At 41.8% G+C, this 20,261-nt stretch overlaps 1 protein-coding gene across 3 annotated transcripts in view; it reads left to right on the top strand.

Moving 5' to 3' along the window:
- Positions 1-20,261, top strand: part of LOC306931277 (receptor-type tyrosine-protein phosphatase epsilon-like) — a 61,803-nt gene that overhangs the window by 40,898 nt on the left and 644 nt on the right. The window contains exons 3-21 of one of the 3 annotated variants that reach the window (XM_079512577.1): positions 1,089-1,177; positions 1,692-1,763; positions 2,327-2,423; positions 3,632-3,705; positions 4,702-4,838; positions 6,087-6,177; positions 6,285-6,361; positions 7,613-7,649; positions 7,751-7,848; positions 10,244-10,363; positions 10,920-11,083; positions 13,081-13,216; positions 13,950-14,099; positions 15,457-15,550; positions 16,294-16,370; positions 16,504-16,638; positions 16,727-16,852; positions 17,479-17,630; positions 20,193-20,261. In XM_079512577.1, coding sequence (XP_079368703.1) covers positions 1,697-1,763; positions 2,327-2,423; positions 3,632-3,705; positions 4,702-4,838; positions 6,087-6,177; positions 6,285-6,361; positions 7,613-7,649; positions 7,751-7,848; positions 10,244-10,363; positions 10,920-11,083; positions 13,081-13,216; positions 13,950-14,099; positions 15,457-15,550; positions 16,294-16,370; positions 16,504-16,638; positions 16,727-16,852; positions 17,479-17,630; positions 20,193-20,261 — 1,901 coding nt within the window. In that variant the 5' untranslated portion in view covers positions 1,089-1,177; positions 1,692-1,696. Of the gene's footprint in view, positions 1-1,088; positions 1,178-1,691; positions 1,764-2,326; positions 2,424-3,251; positions 3,399-3,631; positions 3,706-4,701; positions 4,839-6,086; positions 6,178-6,284; positions 6,362-7,612; positions 7,650-7,750; positions 7,849-10,243; positions 10,364-10,919; positions 11,084-13,080; positions 13,217-13,949; positions 14,100-15,456; positions 15,551-16,293; positions 16,371-16,503; positions 16,639-16,726; positions 16,853-17,478; positions 17,631-20,192 lie in introns of those variants that run through there. The other 2 variants (XM_079512576.1, XM_079512578.1) reach the window with 2 other exon arrangements.

Here is a 20,261-nt window from a genome sequence, read left to right as displayed (position 1 = left end):
TATTTTTTTTAAGGGTTGGATCACATTGAAGGGGCTTTGATGTTGCCTAGTTTATGACAAGTATGATTTGGCTGTTCACTCAATCACACGGCCAGGACATGCAGGCTGGACAATGAGATGCTCCTTCAAAACCACTCTCAAAGGGCACCTACGGACGGCTGCAATTCGAAACTGGCCCCGTAAAATCTGAATCCCCCCCACCCCTTTTTCCCCTCACTGTATATGTTTCTTTTCCCTTTTTACCTCCTTTATGATGAATTCCTGTTCTGTTCTTTGACTATATAGAAGTGTCCATTTGTATGTCTCTAAATGTTTTGATGAATTGAACAAGGTGGACCCTCTTGTAAACAAGTGTAATGCTTAATTGGGTCGTCCACTCACAGTCTTTGTATTGAGTTTGTGCTTGAAATGTACTGTAATTCAGCAAACTGTTAATAAATATTTCAATCAATCAATGCTGAACTATGCATGCATGGATTAAAGTTCAGTCATTTGGACTCCATGGAAGCCAGCATGTCTTCTATATGGGAGCATGTTGCACAGCGAAAACAGCCGAATTACAAGCTTTTAGACAGGCTATTTTGGGTTATTATTTTAAGATTAGAGCATTTGAAGTGGTCAAACCGCCAATATGTTCAGAAGCACCTTCCACAAAAACCTATTGGTCTCAGATATTTCATAAAAGCAATGGTTAAAAGCATTCCATCTGGCAGTGTGTAGAACAGCAGGAACAATATCAAATTGTTTCACTCACATGCAGAGTAGCAGAGGAGCCACATGAAGCTTGAGTTGTCATTGCTGCTTACTGGTGCCCCCTAGTGGATGTTGTATTATATTACAGGATCTTTTTACTATAACCATTTACTAATATCTGACATTTAGAGGGGCAGGTGCTCAAGTGAAAAAAAGGGCACCTTGTGCAGCGCGTGGAACCGGCCGGCTGCCTTAAATAGTGTGAGATTTATAGATTTTGGGGCCTAAATAATATATTAGAAGCTTTTTTATCAAGAATTGATCAATGTCACCATGGTCCACATACTGTACACTGTACAAAAAATATATTTTTTTTTCTTTTCTTTTTTCAAAAGGGCACATTGCTGTCCAGAGGGAAAAGGGCAGGGGGTGCTCTAGCACCCCCTAGTGTCTATCTGTGCACGCCACTGCTAAAGAACGACAGGTGCGTCGGTGGGGACAGAGGGCCGATCAGTATCGAAGCAAGACTCCACATCCTGTCTTCAAAAGCAAATATACCTTTTTTAACCCATTTTGGGCGGGAACCCCTTTTGGTGTTAGCATTATGTTGTGCTTTAGCTATTGAAAAATAGCAGATCTACAAGCTCATAGCGCGCCACCGAGTGGCGCGCTACGAGCTTGTAGGTCTGCTATTTTTGAAAAATCGAAGAACGACTGACATAGAAACATAGCTTTTTCAGAAAACTGTCAGGATGTAGAAGACATTTTTAGAATCTGATCTCAGGTCAGAATGGGAAACACGTTTTGGCCCACAGAGGTTATATGAATAAAGATAACCCGATGAAGGTCTACAGACCGAAACATTGTGTTTCCCATTAAAAAACGTTGCATATTTGCATATGAAGACAGTGTGATGCATGGAGTCCATGCTTCTGTTGGAGTGACAGCAAATTATGATGGTACAATAATTGACACAGGTTTTTCACTTTTACCTGCAGGGACAATGGTGTTGTTTCTCATTGGAACCACTATAGCATTGAACAGCTCTTCTCATGACAACCAAACCGCAGGTAACTTTTCCATGAACAATATGAAGAAACAATTAGATGTCAAATTCGGAACAGAATTCACTAAATGTTCTGAATACAACTTTTTTTTAAAAGAAGCTAATGTTAAAGGGACACTTTGCTAAAACATATATATATAGAAGATCTAGAACACTTTCCTGGGGGTCTTTATGTGTGTAATATGTGGATTTAGATATTTTAGATTTTAGCAGTGAGCCCAGTGTCTCTGATGTCATGGACACTGGGCTCACTTACTTCCTGGACTACATGTTGTCTCAGTAAGACATCCCTCCCCCTATCCACAAGGAGAAGCAGTGCACCAAAGCATTATGGGAATTGTAGTCCAGGAAGTAAGTGAGCCCAGTGTCCATGACATCAGAGACACTGGGCAGACTGCTAAAATCTAAAATATCTAAAACCACATATTACACACATGAAGACCCCCAGGAGAGTGTTCTATATCTTCTAAATGTCATTAACATATGTGTTTTTGCAAAAAGGGTGAAGTGTCCCTTTAATGTTTGGGAGCCGCTGATGTAAACAACGTGTGTGTTGTTTGTGTCCAGAAAACCCCACCCAGCAGGGTGCCCATGTGTTGCCTTCGACATTGGTCATATCCCTGCTTCTCATCATCGTTGTTCTCCTCACCATCTACTGTTTGAGGTAAGCAGAACCACACATGCGTACACAAGACAATACAATACGTACTGGTGACTATGTTAGCTGTCTGCAACATGCAGTGAGTGAGCGAGCTCTTGACAGTGTGCTGGCTTGAACTGAACTGACTCTGACCAAACTAATCACCTCATTAACTACCCTGGTGAGGCTGCCCAGGTGAGGAGAATTACTAATTAGTCAAAGGTACATTGGTCTCCATTACACATACAAGGCTTAAAGGTAAACTACATAGAAAGTAAACGGCACAATACATCTTCAGTGATCATGTAACTTACAAAACAGTGGTGGGAAAAAGTAATTTTGTTTTAAGTAAAAGTATCAATACTGCAATATAGACATTTTCTGTTACAAGTAAATGTCTGTTACATGTTCGAGTCCCGTTCATGACGAGTCCCAACTTTGCTGCATGTCTCTCCTCTTCTCTCTCTCTCTCCCTCTTTCCTGTCCGTCTTCACTGTAACTATCAATACATGCACAAAAGCCAAAAACAAATAAAAAAAAGTACAATATTTGTCTCTGAGATGTAGTGGAGTAGAAGTCTCTTATTTTCTCTTCTGTGCCAGTGGTGTTCTCGTCCGTCCGTCCGTCCGTCCGTCCGTCCGTCCCCTCTCTCTCTCTCTCTCTCTCTCTCTCTCTCTCTCTCTCTCTCTCTCTCTCTCTCTCTCTCTCTCTTCTCTCTTCTCTCTCCCCCCTCTCTCTCTCTCTCTCTCTCTCTCTCTCTCCCCCTCTCCCCCCCCTCTCTCTCTCTCTCTCTGTGCATGTATTTATGGGTGGGTCTAGAGCTGGGGGTCTGCTCTGAACATAAAGTGAACAGGGGCTTTGTGGATAAAACAGCTGCACCTCAAGTAAGACAGCAAAACTAACAGCACTAGGTTAGAGAGAGTCCTAGACACTCACTCACTGAGTCACACTGTACACAGGACCCCTCATGAGGAGGAACAGCTTTGGCTCTTTCGGATGGTTGGTATTTGTTTGGTGTCTGTAGTACTGTGCTCCTTATGTGGAGAGGTACACTGGTACAGTATGTTTTGAAGAATGGGGTGAAGAATCTCTCTTCCATCTTGATTGTATGCTATTTGGAATTTGTTTGGGATTTGCCTCCTTTATGTGGTGAACAATGCTGCTTGGTAGAGTGGGACTTCATGTAAAGCAGCAGCCTTCATCCTCTCTGTTCTCATTCTGTCTGTCATTAGGTTCAAAAACCACAGGAAGGCTCTGGTAACTTCAGTGGACAAGAAGATTCCGAATGGCTTCTTGGAGGAACAAGGTGCTATATTACTGTCATCTAAAAAACAAAACAACAACAACAAAACAATGCAGCCACTATAGTGCACACAATCTAGTATAATATTATTTCTTCTATTTTTAAAACTTGGACTCCGAGTTTACATACATGATCCTTTATGCCCCAGGAATAGTTTGAAAACTCAAAATGGTGCCCAGAGGTCATGAAACTTTCCTAGCTCACATAAGGAACTATATAAACTTTCGCGTCAAGTAAAAAAAGGAAAGGGGGGGAAACTGGGAAAGACCAAATTTGGAGTTATGATATTTTCATGCGGCAACGGCGGCGGTATGTTTACGACTTGAGGAATGGTTTCTGGCAGGTGCCCCCAAAAGTAGGAAATCTTAATGACCATTAGGCTTGTTTTTCCAGGTGCTGGGAGGGAGAGCCTGGAACCGTCCCCTATGGGGAAACATTAACCCATTTAGGCCTAGCCTCGGAAACCCAGACGTTTTTATTTCCAGGGAGAAAAAAAAGTCTGGGTCCGAGTCCACTTCAAATTGGCATAGAGTAGCACAAACGTCGATCACTCTCTGCTGATTTCTGATCGTCTGCACCTTTGTTAAATTGACGCACACGCACACCCGTACACACACACACACTCCTCTCTCTCTCTGTCGCTCTAAGTAATTAGTCTCATGTCCAGCAGCTGCGCACAGTTTCTGCCGGCGGATCCTGCCGGGAGCTGCCTATGCCATAGAAAGCATAGGTGAGTTCCAGGCTAATTTAGGCCTGACCTCAAAATTTTAAAAACTTCTTCTAAATCCTCCAGTTTTCTGAAATAAATATTTTCACGATTTTAAAAAAATAGCAGACCTACAAGCTCGTAGCGCGCCACTCGGTGGCGCGCTATGAGCTTGTAGATCTGCTATTTTTCAATAGCTAAAGTATAACATAATGCTTAGTTAAAACACCAAAAGGGCTTCCCGCCCAAAATGGCTTAACATTCTGTCCACCGTATTTTTCATCCCCGTGCAGGCGAGCAGACAACGGTCCTCCTGCCCAGATCTCCCTCTCCATCTAAGAGGTACTTCCCCATCCCTCTCGACTCCCTGGAGGACGAGTACCGGATACGATCTGCCGACGACGGCAAGCTCTTCAGAGAGGAGTTCAACGTAGGTGTACTTACAACACATCCTCGCACACCTGAGATAACTGATGACGCATGGATTATTATTCTGTGTGGGCTGGCTGTGTAAGAGCAAGGGTGCGTTTGTATGTCTGCTGTGTAGCTGCTGTGACTAATGTCGCTGTCCCGTGTTTTGACGGCAAATTGGAAAAATGATAAAATAAGTGAGTCATGAATTGTTACTTTGTGGTATTTATTAGTATTTCACATAATCCCTATATATACTTTATAACGTCAGTTAACCCATGTTGGGCGGGAACCCCTTTTGGTGTTAGCATTATGTTATGCTTTAGCTATTGAAAAATAGCAGATCTACAAGCTCATAGCGCGCCACCGAGTGGCGCGCTACGAGCTTGTAGGTCTGCTATTTTTGAAAAATCGTGAAAATGTGCCTCAAATTTGGAATATATTTTTTCAGAACAAACGTTTTTAACTCAAATATTTGCTTCTGGGGAGGTCCCTGGAACAACATATTTTCAGATGGGGGTCGGAGGCCAATTACAGATCATTTTTGGGGTCCTTGACATGAAATATTGAGTGATAAACAGGCCTAGAAACATAGGTATTTCAGAAAACTGTCAGGATTTAGAAGACGTTTTTTTCAGGCCTAAATGGGTTATGGAAAATTGCCGATCTATAACCTCACAAAGCCTTGTGACGCGAGCTTGAGCTTGTAGATATATATTTTTTTATTTTTGCATTACAGTATGTTTGCCAATTTTTGACAAATGCTTACCTATTATGTCATGAGACCCAGAATAGGTACGCTATAGGGTTCATGTAGCTATAACAGATGATGCATGGATTATTCTGTGTGGGCTGAGTAATACCCAAGAACGCGTTTGTTATGTCTGCAGTGTAGCTGTGACTAACCCATTTAGGCCTGACCTCAAAATTTAAAAAAAATCTTCTAAATCCTCCAGTTTTCTGAAATAAATATTTTCACGATTTTTCAAAAATAGCAGACCTACAAGCTCGTAGCGCGCCACTCGGTGGCGCGCTATGAGCTTGTAGATCTGCTATTTTTCAATAGCTAAATTATAACATAATGTTTAAAACACCAAAAGGGGTTCCCGCCCAAAATGGGCTAATATCACTATCCAAGCGTGTCCACAACACCTTGCAAAATGAAAAAATAAGTGAGTCATGAAATGCTACTTTGTGTTATGTATGAGTATTTAACAAATGGATTTTTTTTGTGTTAACCCATGTGGTGACTGGCTTGTCTTTGTAGTCGCTGCCGTGCTACTACCACCACGGGTCATTTGAGGAGGCAAGCAGGGAACACAACCGAGAGAAAAACAGATATCCTAACATTCTGCCATGTGAGAACATTATGTTTATGCTTCATTAGACTGTTTGAGCTTTATGAATCGAAAGGAGAAGAGACTTTATTCATTAACATTTGATCTTTTTCTCCTTTCTGCAACAGATGACCATTCAAGAGTAGTGCTGAATCATATTGATGGATATTTATGTTCAGACTACATAAATGCATCGTACATTGATGTGAGTAATCACTGCCATTAGAAGTACTCTTTTTAACCCATTTTGGGCAGGAACCCCTTTTGGTGTTTTAAACATTATTGTTGTAATTTAGCTATTGAAAAATAGCAGATCTACAAGCTCATAGCGCGCCACCGAGTGGCGCGCTACGAGCTTGTAGGTCTGCTATTTTTTTTTAAATGTGAAAATATTTATTTCAGAATTATTATTTTTTTAATTTTGAGGTCAGGCCTAAATGGTTTAATCAACTATATATTTTTTTCATTTACTGTATCCACCAATGTTTCCGCCCCTGTACTTCCATGCTTCCATCCATGTGTGAGTGTCTGTGTGTGTCTGTGTGTGTCTGTCTGCTGAACAGCCAATCTCCTGTACCGTTGGACCAATTTGCATATGCTCCTTTGCACAAGCCTGCAATAACCTTCGCACCAATTATTTCGGCACTATAACAGCCCACTTCACATTTTGGCTTATATAACTATTGAAGCATTTCACGGTTTCTGCGCTTTGAGGAGCCTATACTTACCTTTGTTGTTTATGTTGTTGTTATGTCAGTTCCCCCAATGTACTGTATACAGCAGTCTCTATCACTACCAATCTAGACCAGGGGTGCCCACACTTTTTTTTTTTACTAGAGAGCTACTTTCAAAATGACCAGCTCAACAAGATCTACCCACCGAAAAAATAATTTTGGTGGGTTGCTCAAAATAGTTTAAATATGTACCTGAGGGGGCTTTGGACCAATGCACTTGGAATGGGAAATAGAGGGGGAGAGTTTTTTGTATTTGATTTGTAATGCTACAAACGTTTTTGTGCACAGCAACCTACAACCTCTTGAAAACAAAATATTGCATTGTGGGTTTGAGCTGACAGGCCCTTTTGATGTCAATAAATATTTAAATTAAATATTCTTTAGGGGCATATCATGTGATCTACCTGCACAGCCTTTGTGATCTACTGGTAGATCGTGATCTACCTTTTGGGCACCCCTGGTCTAGAGACAACCACATCTGACTGTGAGGAGTTTTACCAGGCAGTTCAGCTGCTCCCTACTGAACAGGCACCCAGACCAACCTGTAGGAGCTGCTAATGCAGCGAGGGAGAACACCCTCCCCTGCCAAAAATTGTGTTTGTTGTAGCGCCCGGCGAAGCCGGAGGCACCGTGGAGGAATCAACCACCTGAATGCCATGGAAATTTAGCATTTTCAGGCTTATACCTCTTACAGATTTGCCATGACTTTCTCTTACACACAGGGTTATAAAGAGAAGAACAGATTCATTGCCGCACAAGGTAAATGCTAATACCAGTTTATATCAGTGAGGTATGGGATTTTTTCAAATTTCGCAATTTCTACAGTATTTTTGAACTAATTATATGATGGTGTTTTTCAGGCCCAAAGCCTGAGACGGTGGCCGACTTTTGGCGGATGGTTTGGGAACAGAGGACTGCCACCATAGTCATGCTGACTAATTTGAAAGAGAGGAAAGAGGTAGGGGTAGTCAGAGAAATAAATGTATGGAACAAACAGTTTCCATTTATAGCACACACTGTGCTTCCATGTCAAACCGGTCAAATGGATGAGGAAATTATCAATCTATGGGGGCCTCCGTGACCGTGAGACATTTGTTCCATATGATGAAGCACTGGTTATGGTATCCATATAGAGCGTCGCAGTCCCGCCCCCTACCATGGCCCAGGAAATGATTCTCCGTTCATTTTCCTCATAGACATTTCAGAAAGTATTTATTTAAAGACGTTTACGCCGCGGACAAAGCCAACTCTTGTCGTGACAAATCATGACAACAAACAAAACATTTCGGGCCAAACAAAGAATTAGAAAGTAGAAAAAAACGGCAGGTTACAACACTTTTTTTGTTGTTTTTCTTCTTTGTAATTATTTGTTTGGTCCAAAATATTGTGTGTGTTGTCATGATTTGTCACGACTCGAGTTGGCTTCGTACGACGCTTAAAAGGTCTTTAAATAAATACTTTTTGAAATGTCTATGGGGAAAATGCATTGTGATTCATTTCCTGGGCCTGGCGTCGTCATGAAAGGGGGCGGGACTGCGACGCTCTATAGCAGCAAAGTATAGGAAGTAGGGCACATTATATGACCTATCTACGGTATACTTTCAAATCTATGGTGGTAGTCATTTTCCTCCATCGATTCCACATTCTATCGACTTAACCCATTTTGACCTAAGATCAGATTCTAAAAATGTCTTCTGTATCCTGACAGTTTTCTGAAAAAGCTATGTTTCTATGTCAGTCGTTCTTCGATTTTTCAAAAATAGCAGACCTACAAGCTCGTAGCGCGCCACTCGGTGGCACGCTATGAGCTTGTAGATCTGCTATTTTTCAATAGCTAAAGCATAACATGATGCTAACACCAAAAGGGGTTCCCGCCCAGAATGGGTTAAGTACTATATGCCACACCATGTTGTCTGAATGATGTGACATATAACATTAGTCTGTGATCTGACACAACCCATATGATGCTCTGATATGGACTTTGCCAGAGCCCTTCTAGTCTTCAACACAATCCAAAGTCACAGGCATAATTTATTTGACCCCCTTCCCCAGCTCTGAATCCATACAAAGTGTCACAGAGCAGATTACTTAGCATCCCATTAACCCATTTTGGGCGGGAACCCCTTTTGGTGTTAGCATTATGTTATGCTTTAGCTATTGAAAAATAGCAGATCTACAAGCTCATAGCGCGCCACCGAGTGGCGCGCTACGAGCTTGTAGGTCTGCTATTTTTGAAAAATCGTGAAAATGTGGCACAAATCTTTGAATATATATTATTACAGAGTGAACATTTTAACTCAAATCTTTGCTTCTGGGGGGGTCCCTGGAACAACATATTTTCAGACGGGGGCGGAGGCATATTACATATAATTTTTGGGGTCCTTGTCCTTGACATGAAATATTGAGCACCACTGATACAGAAACATAAGGTTTTTCAGAAAACTGTCAGGATTTTGATGTAAGTAAGTAGGCCATAGGGCAGGAGCCTATCTCCTGTGTCTGTAGCGTGAGGCAGCTTGATGTACAAGTACACCCCCTGGACATGACGCTAGTATGTCACAGGATTTTGAAGACATTTTTTAAATTTCGACGTCAGGCCTAAACGGGTTAAAATTGAGCCTCAAAGGGATGATCAATAAGGAGCCAAACAGTGGGTTTGATACTGCTGAACAGGAGCATCAAGGATCAATAACAGAATAATTGTTGATAAGATCCTGGGAGACAGCATGATAATTAGTTTGAGAATCCCATTAATGGGTTGAAACATCACTGTGATGATGTTATTGACAGAGCGGTGCACATTTGTCCAGGTTTTCTTTTCTTTTTTTTTCTGGTTGTGAAATATATATGACAGATAAAAGCAATGCAAATCCAGTTTGAATCCACTATTATGATTGTTAAATTAAAATGCATGTGTTGTCAGCACAGACAAAGATGCACAGCTTAGATGTATTGCAGTCAGCATCACAGCAGAATACGTTTTTCAATTAACCCATTTTGGGCGGGAACCCCTTTTGGTGTTAGCATTATGTTATGCTTTAGCTATTGAAAAATAGCAGATCTACAAGCTCATAGCGCGCCACCGAGTGGCGCGCTACGAGCTTGTAGGTCTGCTATTTTTGAAAAATCGAAGAACGACTGACATAGAAACATAGCTTTTTCAGAAAACTGTCAGGATGTAGAAGACATTTATAGAATCTGATCTCAGGTCAACATGGGTTAATTATATCAAATCTTCGTAATGTGTAAGGGAGTTACCAAAGCCCAAATATGTCAAACTAAACAACAAACCCATAGATGGATATATACAGTTACAGGAGCCAGCTCATAGTTTTCTTCTTTTATTCCCTCAGGAGAAATGTTATCAGTATTGGCCTGACAAAGGCTGTTGGATGTATGGGAATGTCAGAGTGGCAATGGAGGACTTCACAGTATTGGTGGACTACACCATTAGAAAATTCTGTATACAATATGTAAGTATTATTACAAAAAAAATGTGTTGGTTTACATAACTGGGCCTTTAATGATATTTAAAGAAACCCGTATGACTGGACTGCACACATTGTGTAATTTTCGACCATACTGTATGTGTTACTTAGCTACAGCAAATGTTGCTTTTACCATTGTATTGTATAACTGTATTTTTAAGCATAAGCAATGAAATTATACATTTGTTTTCTTGACAAACCACTGACTAAGAACACGTTTGTTATTCAAACATCTTAATGAAAATGTTCACCTGCTGTGAAAAGTATGTTACCCCAGGAAAGGCAACACACCCTCACACCGACCACAGTTCTCAAACAAAGAAAAGTAACCAGAGATGAATAATACTCTAACGTGGCTGGGCTTTGATTAATTTACTCTCAAAGCTACCGTTGCCTTTTTCTGCTCAACTACCAACGGTGCACCAGCTGGTCAACCAGTTGACGGAAAGGTTCTGCTCTGGACTAATTGTGCCCTGCAGTGTGTTGTTATGTGTGTACAATTGAAGCAGGCGTGGACTGAGTGTGCCTTGTGTTCCCACAGCAGGGTAGTGACGGTCCCAGAGCTCCCCGGCTGGTCACCCAGCTCCACTTCACCAGCTGGCCAGACTTCGGGGTGCCGTTCTCTCCCATCGGCATGCTGAAATTCCTCAAGAAGGTCAAGACGGTCAACCCGACGTATGCCGGACCCGTCGTGGTGCACTGCAGGTAATAAATGGGGGGCATGGTATGATAACGAGACAAATGCTTTTTAATGGAGAGGTCATTTCCAAATTGACATTAAATGTCAGTTTTAGAGCTATTAAACACTGGATATATTTAAAACATTTTAAAGGACAACTTTAGTTTTTTTCAACCAAGGTTCATGTTTTAGATTGTTATTAGAGAAAGTATAAGATGAGTGTTAATTTGTTTTAATTTGCTGCGTTCTTTCGTTTTAGCGATTTTAGCTATTTTTGACAGGGGGGCGGGGGCATTCGAACATGGGGCTAAATATGTATTTTTTTACAAAATGTTATAGCGATTTATTATTTTATTATTTACTATAGTCCTACTAGACCCCAGGAAATTATATCCTGCCACAAAAGATCACAGGATCTACTGAATGTGAAGGGGGTACTATAGGGGGCTGCTATATTGTGTTGTATGGCTCAACAGGTCAGTTTGTCACCCCCTTCACATTCAGTGATCTTTTGTGGCCAGATGTAATTTCCTGGGGTCTAGTAGGACTATAGTAAATATGAAGGAGGATATGAAGATTTCTGCAGTGCGGCCCAGTTACAGTAAGTTGCCTGCTTGTGTCTTGTTTTGTTTTGGGGTTTTGTACTTTTTTGTCCTCGTGTGACGAATAAACAATCAGAGATTTGGTGATGCCTCATTCATACAGGTTGATGATTTTATTTGTGGTGAAGAATCTACCTCTTTTCAAAAATAATTATGAAAATGTTAAAACGTATGTCGCTTTATCCCCCGTATGATATTTGCGTTCTGTGCAGATGTACTCATGATGACACAACGTTTAAATTAATGTGAATTAATCACACAAAATAAGCACTCCAGTTGTGTAAAGTTGTTTAAGGTAAAGGTATCTGTTTGGCCTGGGCCGTGGCTCAGCGGTCCAGGCACCTTGGCTGGTAATTCAGTCTGGCAGTGTGCTGCGGGTTCGACTCCCGATCCCGACGGCCTTTACTGCATGTCTTCCATTTCCTGTCAGCCTACTGTCTGTCCCTCCATAAAAAATATAAAATAAAGGCGAAAAAACATTTTAAAAAAAAAGAAGAAAAAAAAAGGTAAAGGTATCTGTTTAATTCTAAACTGGTTCCATCTGAATCAAAACATCGACAGCATTTGTGTGTGTGCTCAACCGGTGTACAGCTTCAACTAAAGAAATCTGCAGGCCATTGTAGCAACTGCTGCAACAGGTGTTGAGGGGACGGGGCCACTGTTGTTGAATGGGGCCCATTGAACACAGGCACCCCTCAACACCCCACTGTGGAATCCCATCTCATGGCTCCCTGAACTGCCGTCTGTTCAAATGACCCTTGTAAATCTGAGTTTTTTGGACTGCATGCAGGCATGCAGCAGCAATTTAACACATGCTTAGAGCCTGACCACAGATGACATCTCTCTTGAGATGTGGGAGAAATGGTGTTTTTCCAACACTGAAATAACAGGAATGCAAACACTGATCTAATGATGGAAGCGTAAAAAAAAAAGTTCTGCTTGTGGAGAGGGAAAAGGTACAGAGGCACTCTAAAAAAAATAATGTATTTATTGAGCAAAGGCAACAGCTGACCGACACGTTTTGACACAGGGGTCTCTGTTCTGATCGAATGATGACCTTGTTATTAACCCATTTAGGCCTGACGTCGAAATAAAATAAAAAGTTCGCTCTGAAAGAATATATACCTATTCAAAGATTTGTGCCGCATTTTTACGATTTTTCAAAAATAGCAGACCTACAAGTTCATAGCGCGCCACTCGGTGGCGCGCTATGAGCTTGTAGATCTGCTATTTTTCAATAGCTAAAGTATAACAGAATGCTTGAAACACCAAAAGGGGTTCCCGCTCAAAATGGGTTAATACCATCAAGTCTACATTAGAAAGATGAATATGGTTTCTGGTGTGCAACGCCGCTGAACATTTCATCGTTATGACTGAAACTAAACTAGCTAAAAAATCTATCTTCATAAAATGTCTTACAGTGCAGGCGTGGGGAGGACCGGGACCTTCATTGTCATCGACGGAATGATCGACATGATGCACTCGGAGCAGCGGGTGGACGTCTTCGGCCTGGTGAGCCGAATACGGGAGCAGCGCTGTCAGCTCGTCCAGACAGATGTAAGTAAACCTTGACCCCCCCCTCCCACCCCCCACCCCCTCCGTCAGACCCTTGCGTACCTGCAGCACTGCAGCTGACAGCTCAACTCACTGCGCTGGTCGTTGTTTGTGGTGTGTAAACAACAGAGGTGTGCATCACGGACAGTCCAGGCAGAGAATATACTTTGTGACTCAGTTGCGCACGTGTTCTTCTCCGAGTACGTGTTGTGAATACGTCTTGTGTTTCTTTACCTTCATCGTCACACAATAGCTGCCAGTATACTGTATACAACACTGAATGTGGTTATTAAAGAGGAAAGATATTTTACGGTATTGACTTTAACGGTGCACTAAAACTGTAAACGTAACTGAGAATGTGATAATTATATATATATTAAATACAATCCTTTTGTGGATTATGTTCTGTAAACATTTCTTATGGACGGATATGCATCATACTAGGTCGAAACGTTGGATTCTGAATAAATATACAGCATCGTGGCTACGTGTGTGCGGCCTTTTTCTCATTTTTACTTAAAAAGGAAATATATGTCTCTATATAGCTTATGCAACTTATATTTCCATGTGGGTGGTGCGTCAGCTAGGTCGGGAGATAACAGGGGGTGCATGGCCAAAAAGGTTTGGGAACCGCTGATATAGGCCAATATCGGCTGATAAAATTGTCTGACTTATATATCAGTCGGCCGCTATATCTCATGTCATTGAGTCGGTTATTTCCCTCACCCTTTTCTAGATGCAATACTCCTTCATCTACCAAGCCCTGCTGGAGTACTTCCTGTACGGAGACACAGAGCTAGACGTGAGCTCCTTGGAGGGACACCTGCAGAGGCTGCACAACACCAGAGGTCCCCATGACAGGCTGGGCCTGGAGGAAGAGTTCAGGGTAAGAATGTCCACTCCTCCTAGGTCTGAAAATAGCCCATCTATACTCTGCAACGTTGTGTTGTGACCTTGTAGATCAGCTATTTGGGGTGAGTGACACCACACGCGACAAAGTATATCAAGTGTTTTATACAGAGGGTGTTTACGTCCTAGTCGGTATGGGATTGCATCCCACATTGGGGACATTTTCATGAGAGACTCGCAGAGGGTGCAGATTTTGGGAGCCACTGCTTAGGCCTGACGTCGAAATTTAAAAAAAAATCTTCTAAATCATGACAATTTTCTGAAAGATTTGAGGCACATTTTAACGATTTTTCAAAAATAGCAGACCTACAAGCTCGTAGCGCGCCACTCGGTGGCGCGCTATGAGCTTGTAGATCTGCTATTTTTCAATAGCTAAATTATAACATAATGTTTAAAACACCAAAAGGGGTTCCCGCCCAAAATGGGTTAATCACCCACAAACTTAAGCATACTCTCGTGTGACAGTCAACAAATTCACAGTTGATCAGGGAACATTTCTTGACTTCCCCACAAATTGCCCTTCACAGGTAGCAAGGTAAACCTGCCCTGGTCGTGGAAATCACATTTCATTTGATTTCAGCAGACCTGACTGCTAACTAAATCTGCTGAATGGAAATAAAATGTGAATTTCATTTTTTACCAAGGTACTTCTGTGAAGTACCTTGCAGTTCATCAGTTCTTCTACACCAGTGAAAACCGTATATGGATGTTATTTTCAAGTATATCTACTTGTATTATTTTTTTGCAATATTGTTACTGTGTAAACTGTGTTTCATTTTTAGTTTCAAATTGCTTGCTGCATCGTACTGTATACAGTACAGTACAGTACAGTACAGTACAGTACAGTACAGTACAGTACAGTACAGTACAGTACAGTACAGTACAGTACAGTACAGTACAGACCCTAACGGGTCCATTTGGTTCCATTTGTACACTCTCAGAGTTAAATTAACATTGATTTTAAAATATAAATTGGGGTCCCAGAGATAGAAATGCCATTAAAGGGGGTTCCGTAGCCTAAAAGCAGGTAAAACTTGGGTTCCTTGAAATTTAACTGGTTGAGAATCACTGCTAGAGCCGTAAAAATCTTCTCTCATGGGGGTCCCTGGCATATCTCTTCAAATGGGGGTCCGCGGGATAATTGGTGTCAATTTGGGGGTCCTTGATGTGAAAAAGTTTGGGAACTACTGCAGTACAGTACAGTACAGTACAGTACAGTACAGTACCGTACCGGGTGTGTAAGCAAACCGTCACTTCATCATCAGCTACTTTTGGATGGTGGTGAATTGGTGATGTTAATTATTATACTTATTACTTATTTTTCCCTCCATCAGAAACTGACCAACGTGCGCATAATGAAGGACAACATGAGAACTGGGAACCTTCCGGCCAACATGAGGAAGAACCGCGTGCTTCAGATCATTCCATGTAAATAGTTACTCCGTAACCGATACACTCAACTCCTTCATAAATCCTCATTTCTGAAAAATTCATACTTATCCCATTTTGACCTGAGATCAGATTCTAAAAATGTCTGTTTGAAAATGACAGTTTTCTGAAAAAGCTATGTTTCTATCTATGTCAGTCGTTCTTCGGTTTTTCAAAAATAGCAGACCTACAAGCTCGTAGCGCGCCACTCGGTGGCGCGCTATGAGCTTGTAGATCTGCTATTTTTCAATAGCTAAAGCATAACATAATGCTAACACCAAAAGGGGTTCCCGCCCAAAATGGGTTATACTCAGCAGTATCAGTAATAAATTACTCGAAACTACAAGGTAACAATGCTACGTGTTGTTAGGTTGTAGATGTATTCTTTTTGGCGAGCGACTCCCTTTGCGAGATGGAGCATAAATGTATCTTCATTACATCACATGCCAATACCATCAAAGCACCATTACCTTGTTGATGCCAGAAATACATTGATGTCTTTCCTACACTGAGTCGATGATGAATGAGATATGGAGACTGGCTCCTATCACGGAATAAAGTAATGAGAACAAAAAGCACAGGACTGTTATTCCAAAAAAATACCATGCATACAACCTTTTGAAGTGCGAAATTGCTAAATTAATTAGTGTCACATTTGTCATTAAAAGAACAGGAAATGTTGTACTTTAACTGCTTGATATTCTTGTAGCCTAATTGTGAAGTTGTTTTGTTGCTTTTCACAGACGACTTCAACAGAGTGATACTCTCTGTGAAAAGGGGACAGGAGTTCACCGACTACATAAACGCTTCCTTCATCGATGTGAGTGTCTCTCCTTGGCATCATGTACCTGTACAATGCGGCTGTCATGTCAGTGTACTGTGTACTGTACTGTGTACACAGTACTGTGTACTGTAAAACGGTGTAAACGGGGGTGTCGTGGTCTTCCCTGCAGGGCTACAGGCAGAAGGACTACTTCATTGCCACCCAGGGTCCCCTGCCTCACACAGTGGAGGACTTCTGGAGGATGGTATGGGAGTGGAGGTGTCACTCGGTCGTTATGCTCACCGAACTCAAGGAGCGGGAGCAGGTACGGTGCCGTGCGTGCATGTGTGTGTGTTATTTTCAGTCAAATATAACGACGATAACATGATTTCCATGTGACCTTTTTCCAACAGGACAAGTGTTTCCAATATTGGCCAGCAGAGGGCAGTATAACATTTGGAGATTATACTCTGGAGCTGACAGGCGATGCCCTGTGTGACACCTTCACTCTGAAAGACATGGTGCTCACCTACGGACCAGTGCGTATAACACTCGAAACATACAATAGAATATACCATCTCATTGCATTTTGAAATATACATAAAACATAAACGTCACGGTGTTGTCTTCACGGCCTATAGGGCCAGCGCAGCTGTACAAATATCTCATCGTAGTGCACTTGGAAGACGTCCGAGCGCCTAGTTTCAGGTGCATGAAAATAAACGTGCTTCACTAGGGCTAGTATTTTGCGATTAACGATTTAATTGTGTTTTTTTCCCCTTGAACATTGGAACATAAAGTTTACATTTCTGTTTGTTTCTTTTAGGCTTTGTAAACAAAAATTGCATAGGTTTATTTAAAGTACAATGACCGATACCAAGGATCAAATAAATACTGCACAATTGCCAAAATAAGCCATATTTAATATTGAATATATAATATTAAAATAATTATAGTGGATACTTGAATTTCCACTATTTTTGAAAATGCTTGAAAATGTTACATTTGTCCATGTGGAAATGAAAATAAAACTGTGATTATCTCAAATAATTGTGATGAGGCGATATGTGTTAATGTAATAATTGTGACAAGACCCTCTCTCTCCTACCACCCCCTCCCCCCCCCCCCCCCCCACAAACACACACTCCCGTCTCCATCTCTCCAGGAGAAGCAGTCACGCCACGTCCAACTCTTCCACTTCCACGGATGGCCTGAGATCGGCATACCGGCGGAGGGCAGAGGAATGATTGACATCATCGCCGCCGTGCAGAGGCAGCAGCAGCAGTCTGGGAACCATCCCATAATTGTGCACTGCAGGTGAGACACCCGAGTTTAACCCATTTTGAGCGTGAACCCCTTTTGGTGTTAGCATTATGTTATGCTTTAGCTATTGAAAAATAGCAGATCTACAAGCTCATAGCGCGCCACCGAGTGGCGCGCTACAAGCTTGTAGGTCTGCTATTTTTGAAAATTCGAAGAACGACTGACTTAGAAACATAGCTTTTTCAGAAAACTGTCATTTTCAAACAGACATTTTTAGAATCTGATCTCAGGTAAAAATGGGTTAACAATGCCGCTGTAATACCCGTAGATTAGCATTGTAGTAGTATGCGCAGGTTTTAAAAGTGGGGGCCGCCAGAGGGAGCCAATTGGAAAGGAGAAGAAACCACCTAACTCCCAAATGTTTTGTCGAAGCACTTTTTAATACTTTCCATTGGTCCAATGCCCAGACATTAAGGGTGTTAAATAGCATTGAATTATGACAACAACAAAAAAATCAAAAACCTCAAAAATGTAGTTTAGGTGGTTTCTTCCGGACAGCAAAAAATATATATATTTGAATGCCATTTCAATTCAAATTCAGTTACATTCATACGTTTATTGTGACAGTTAAAACAAAAACAACATGCATGTCGCGGCTTGTAGATCGGCTATTTGAGCTATTTTAATTTTATTTAGTTTTTATAAAGACATGTAACTAATATGGCGGTTGCACCCAAAGGCTATGGCTATTTGGGGGTCCTTGGCATGGAAAGGTTTGGGGACACCTGTCCTGATTGTCCTGACTTATCTAGGACAAAATCTAAGTTCTGTCTGTGCTTTGCAAATTCACAAATTGGCCATTTAAGTAAGTGTAAGACTCACATTAAGCCATTTTGGGCGGGAACCCCTTTTAGGGGTTAGCATTATGTTATGCTTTAGCTATTGAAAAATAGCAGATCTACAAGCTCATAGCGCGCCACCGAGTGGCGCGCTACGAGCTTGTAGGTCTGCTATTTTTGAAAAATCGAAGAACGACTGACACAGAAACGTAGCTTTTTCAGAAAACTGTCAGGATGTAGAAGACATTTTTTAGAATCTGATCTCAGCTCAAAATGGGTTAATCTCATCCTGCCACTTCCCACCCCAGTTTTTCCACCAAACTGATCACTACTGGAACGGAACGGAACACAAAACGACGCCAGAAAGAATTTCAATTCACTAATAAATGTTCCCCCTTCACCCTGAAAATGTCTGTTTCAATGAATTCCGCTGCATTCTGCCTCGGTGGACGGTGCGGCGGCGGCGCTCCATGCCTCAGCCACTTATGTGATCCCTTATAAAGACTTAGCTGGAGATGCTTTGATCAGAACCTTGCTGCAGGTGGAGTGATTCTAAAGCAAGCGCAGCCCTGTGGGATTGATCCAATCCGCCGATTCACAGTCAATTAACACATTTTGTGCGGGAACCCCTTTTGGTGTTTTAAGCATTATGTTATACTTTTAGCTATTGGAAAATAGCAGATCTACAAGCTCATAGCGCGCCACCGAGTGGCGCGCTACGAGCTTGTAGGTCTGCTATTTTTGAAAAATCGTGAAAATGTGGCACAAATCTTTCAATGTATTCTTTCAGAGCGAATGTGTTTTAACTCAAAGCTTTGCTTTCCGAGAGGTTTCCTGGAATGACATATTTTCAGATGGGGGGGGGGGGGGGTCCGCAGCCGATTACATATAGTTTTTGGGGTCCTTGACATGAAATATTGAGCACCACACTGACATAGAGTTTTCATAGGGTTTTCAGAAAACTTTTAGGAATTTAGAAGACGGAGTTTTAATTTCGATGTCATGAGGCCAAAACGGGTTAAAACCTCTCAAAGTGAAATCTCCTCCCGACTCCCACTATGATTAATCTGATGAGATGAGCTAACGACAGGAAATGGTGTCATCACTCTCCTCTATTCCTTCATCACCGCTTGTCTAAGAGGGGGCTTTTTAAAGCTTTTCCTCCGCCCATTGGGAACGGGGCTAACCCGCTGCAATCCCCCCACGTATCTCCACCCCCCCCCCTCTCTCTCTCCCCATGTCTCTCTTGAACATTTTCTCGCTCTCCCTCTCTCCCTCTACTCTATCCCTTCTCTCTCTCTTTCTCCATCATCACACCATCATTGTAAACATTGACTCAGTCAAACCACTGAGCCTCCAAACTGATTAGTGTTGGCGTTTGGATTAACCTCCGTTTAAGTGAGGATGATTATTAGCAGCACTATTACAGAAAGGTCACCTTTTCACCCAGCTAACTTTTTCAGTTAAATGGGGAGAAGGGATGTTCTGCCGTGATTACAGGAGTTTCATTGTGGCCCTATTGTTGAAAAAGAAAGCAGAGTTGTTCATATATTTGCTTTAATTTTTGCTCTTACTTGTATAAATTGCCCTCTGTCATTTCCAATGCTTGTCTTCAGCTTGCAAGGCCTGCGTTTCTTGTATTAAAAACATAAATCCCCTGTTAAAGTCAGCAGCAGTCCTGCTGCAAAGCCCAACATTTTCTTAGGGCCTTTTCGCTGTGCGGTTATTTTGGCAAGATCTAGGCGTTGATAGCTTTGTCCTTGGTTTTGCATTTCAGCGCCGGAGCGGGCCGGACTGGTACCTTCATCGCCCTCAGTAACATTCTGGAGAGGGTGAAAGCTGAAGG

This window comes from Electrona antarctica (assembly GCF_951216825.1).
Source record: "Electrona antarctica genome assembly, chromosome: 10".
NCBI lineage: Eukaryota > Metazoa > Chordata > Actinopteri > Myctophiformes > Myctophidae > Electrona > Electrona antarctica.
This window is presented reverse-complemented; position numbering and strand designations above follow the sequence as displayed.